General features: G+C 50.6%; 1 protein-coding gene and 1 long non-coding RNA gene across 2 annotated transcripts in view; one reads left to right on the top strand and one right to left on the bottom strand.

Annotated features, from left to right (window-relative positions):
• The window catches only part of LOC115031283, a 46041-nt gene that overhangs the window by 2117 nt on the left and 40200 nt on the right, over positions 1-3724 (top strand). The window lies entirely within an intron of this gene.
• Positions 69-3724, bottom strand: part of Dlx6 (distal-less homeobox 6) — a 4286-nt gene continuing 630 nt past the window's right edge. Inside the window, exons 1-3 of the mRNA XM_029478186.1 lie at positions 3679-3724; positions 2228-2421; positions 69-418 (exon numbers count right to left, since the gene is read on the bottom strand). The exon at positions 3679-3724 is cut by the window's right edge and continues 630 nt beyond it. Of these exons, the coding sequence (XP_029334046.1) occupies positions 167-418; positions 2228-2421; positions 3679-3724 (492 nt within the window). The 3' untranslated portion in view covers positions 69-166. The remainder of the gene's footprint in view (positions 419-2227; positions 2422-3678) is intronic.

Below are 3724 nucleotides of genomic sequence, written 5' to 3'. Positions count from 1 at the left end.
GAGAGAGAGAGAGAGAGAGAGAGAGAGAGAGAGAGAGAGAGAGAGAGAGAGAGAGATCACAGGGCAGTTCCTCTGAGCTCAATGCTTAGGCTGTTTGGCAGATGCAACAGAGTCCTGGCTGCTCCTTGCCTCCTTCAGAAGCTCCGTAGGCGTTCACTCAGAGAAGTCACATCATCTGTGGTCTCTGCATGGTGTCCTGGTGTGGTGAGGAATACCAGTGTGAATACCCAGGCATGTAGCTGTTGGGAGGCATACTGACGCCCTTGGCAGAGGCAGAAACGTCCCACACTGGAGGCAGGGCTGGTGATCTTGGTGACAGGGCTGCTGAACCCGGGAGGGGGTCACTCTCATGTGGGTTACTACCCTGCTTCAGCAATTTCTTAAACTTAGAGCGCTTATTCTGAAACCATATCTTCACCTGCAAGACATGTAGTAATTGTCAGGCCAGATAAACATCATACTGGTGCCTTCAGTGTCACCCCAGACTTAAGAAGCAGTATACGAACAAACAAGCAAGCAAAACAACCATTACCATTTCAAAAAGCCCTTTCCCTTCCTCCTCATTTCCCTCTTTCAAACCATCTCCATCCCTTCACTCTAGGCCTACTAGATGTCTTATTGTGATTCCTGGATTTAATCCTGTAGCCTGGGGTTTTTTAAGTAACAGCATAAAATGAGAAAGAAATAAAATGAGATCAGTGGACCCAAAATTTTACGAAGGACTTTTAAGTGAAATAGAGTTTGGCTCACAATTGCACAACTAAATTTACCTCCTTTGGTCTATTCCATTTTTTATATTTACCAACCCCCACATTTGTTATGCTATGCATATCAAGTAGTAAACAATTACGAAGTGATTAAAGGTTGTATGTTCATAGCAAAATACCTTGAACATACTTATGCACATCGTGCACACACCATAGCATATGCCTGGGATCTCTTTCTCCAGACATATTCTCCAGTCCTGCAAGGATTAAGAAATGCATCAACCCCCACTCTCTACCTCCAATGTTGCTTAAGCAAACAGAAGTCATCAATCATCACATGATTGTTGGGGTAGCTACTAAAAGTCAAAAGGCTTCTGACAACTGCAGAATCAGGAATCTAAGTTGGCAGCTTATTTAAGTCAACAACCCAAATCTCTAGATGAAAGAAAACCTACAATGTAGCATTACCTTTACAATTCCAGAATCTGTTTTCCCAAGAATAAGAGTCACGGAGCACCTAGAGCCCTTTCATAGCAAACCTCACATATTTTCAGTGGCAACATGAAGTAGAAACCCAGGTAACTGAGAAGAGTTCAGGGACGGGGGCGGCCTGAAGACACCATTCTGTAAGGTCTTGGCTACTGTCTTATTAGACCCTTGCTGGATGAAGATGATGCCCATCAGAAGAGGCCTTAGCATCCCGTGCAGTTCTCTTGACTGCTGGCTTTAGAGTGCAGGCTGATATACTCACCTCTGGGCCCCTTTCTGTGAAATCTGAAATGTCCAGTATAGCTTTCAGGTCAGCAGGACTGTTTGTTATCTGTGCTGTCCCAGGCCGTGATTTGGGGAACCTTCTCTTTGTTTCTCAATTCTGTCAAGTTCTGTGCTCCAGGGAGGTACCTCAACCTGCACTATTTGGTACCCGAATGATTCAACTACAGAGCTTAATGCCATCTGCAGCAGCTCCTGTCTCAGCCATCCCCGAGTAAATGGCTCACACATGGATGTCTTTACTAAGCTGCTAGAAAATACGTCTAACTTTTGCGCCTGGTCTTAGCTCATAAGTTTCCTTCGTATGGCGATGAGTTGAAATTAATATTAATTCCTAGGGGTCACTAAAGGGTCCTTAAGAAAGGCCTTATTTTGCTTCCTATCTGCATACTCCCCAACACACACACACACACACACACACACACACACACACACACACACACGCTTGTTCTACTTCGTGTTATTCTGCTCTGGAATAAATTTGATTGAATTTGTTCACCAAAAGATCCTAGGCTCAGCTGGGGTCGCAGAGGGTTGGTGTATATGCAAATCCAATTCAGTATTCAATACCATGTCATTTGTTCCAAACTGTGGGATCCCAGGAAAGTGCGCAACTGGAGCACGGGCATTTGTCATTTAGCTCCTTCCATCCTTGGTTGACTAGGCCAAGAATTCCTCCTGGTGTGCTCTCTGCACGGTTATCAAGCAGGGCCAGCATTTCAGGGGTACTCGGGCTTCCCGGGAATTACCTGTGTTTGTGTCAGTCCTAAGGAAGCAGCCAGTTCGGCTCTCTCGGGAAGGGCCAGGTATTGAGTCTGCTGAAAGCGATGGTTTAAAGCCTGGAGCTGCAGACTGGAATAAATGGTCCGAGGCTTCCGAATCTTTTTTCCCTTTCCGTTGAACCTGATTTCCCCGTTTTCGATCACTGTCGTTTTTTGTTGATCTGTAAGCAAATGATACAGAGGAGAGGTCACCCGTGAGGCCACTGCTGCCTTCTCCCTTCATGTGACAAGGCCGGCAAGGAGTTTCTCCCAAGTTTAAAAAGAGTTCCTCGTAATATCCCCGCTATACCACTGTGGGCACGTGCCCCCAGAGGCTGTGAAAGCTTCCCTCCGACCGTGTCTGCAACACTAACAATGCATGATAGTGGATCGAATCTAGGAAGCCCGGGGCATAAAAGAGGCGCTCCGCAACAGCGGAGACAGCGCAGGCCGCTTTCCGAAGTCCGCGGCGCTGCAAGGCTTCTCTTCTCTGGGCCCGAGAGCGGTTTCTTGGCCTGGCTTTTCCCAACGCCTAAAGCTATACTAGACCCACCCGGTTGTTTATGTGGCCAGTTAGTTTTGTGTCACCCAGCTGCAAGCTTAGTGCTTTAAGTCCCTTCTGTATGTTTGAAATGATTCTGCTCGCGTGTATCAAAGCCCAGACACAGAACACAACCAGGAGCTCAGAGCAGCTCCAGAGCAGGCTGAGACTCTCTGGACAACGGAGAGCTATCAACCCCAGGCCCTCTGCTTCACTCCCAAGAACAAAGGAGCAGCCAAAGTACTACTGAAAACCCAGAGAGAGGGAGCTAGGTCTGGGGACGGGGGGGGGGGGGGGGGACACCTCAAAGCCCAGGAGGGAAGATTTTAAAAACAAAACAAAAATAAAAAAGCAAAACCCAATGTCACTAGTATCTATCGGCCGCAACAGCTTCGTTCCAAGTCACCAAGGGGCACCAAGTGCCCCAGGCAAAGTAGGCCACCGCTCTCCCAGCGTTGAGATGCGAAGCCTTAACTAGCCCTTCAGTCCTGGCCCAGAATTGTCTCCAGTTCTGATAAACGCGAGTCCCAGCAGAGAGGGAAGGGACAAGGCAGAGGGCGCACAGACCTGGCGGGCTGGAGGGAGCAGTGGGGACCGTAGAGCCAGGCTAGGGCACAGCCCGGATGCTCAGTGGGAACCACACGCAGGAGGCGGAGGAGCCAGGCGGGCCTCGGGACGAGCCAGCCGGGGGTCCACGGCGGCGGGAAGGGGCCCGACTGGGAGAGGCCGGCAGGCAGGCGCCAGGCGATCGGGAGCCCACGGGGCCCGACTGGGGGCGCGCCGGGCCGCTCGCAGGAGGGGGCCGGCGGAGGCCCCGGCGTGGAGGAAGTGAGCGGGGCGGGAGGGGTCGGAGGCAGTGGGGAGGCGGGCGAAGCTAGCTGCCTAAGCGGCCTCTCACCTGTGTCGTCCCCGCGCGTCTGGGCGGCCGCGCTGCTGTTGTGGTA

Source organism: Mus caroli, chromosome 6 (genome assembly GCF_900094665.2).
Source record: "Mus caroli chromosome 6, CAROLI_EIJ_v1.1, whole genome shotgun sequence".
In the NCBI taxonomy this organism is placed as follows: domain Eukaryota; kingdom Metazoa; phylum Chordata; class Mammalia; order Rodentia; family Muridae; genus Mus; species Mus caroli.
Note: the sequence above shows the minus strand (reverse complement) of the source record. Positions and strands in the feature narration are given on the sequence as shown.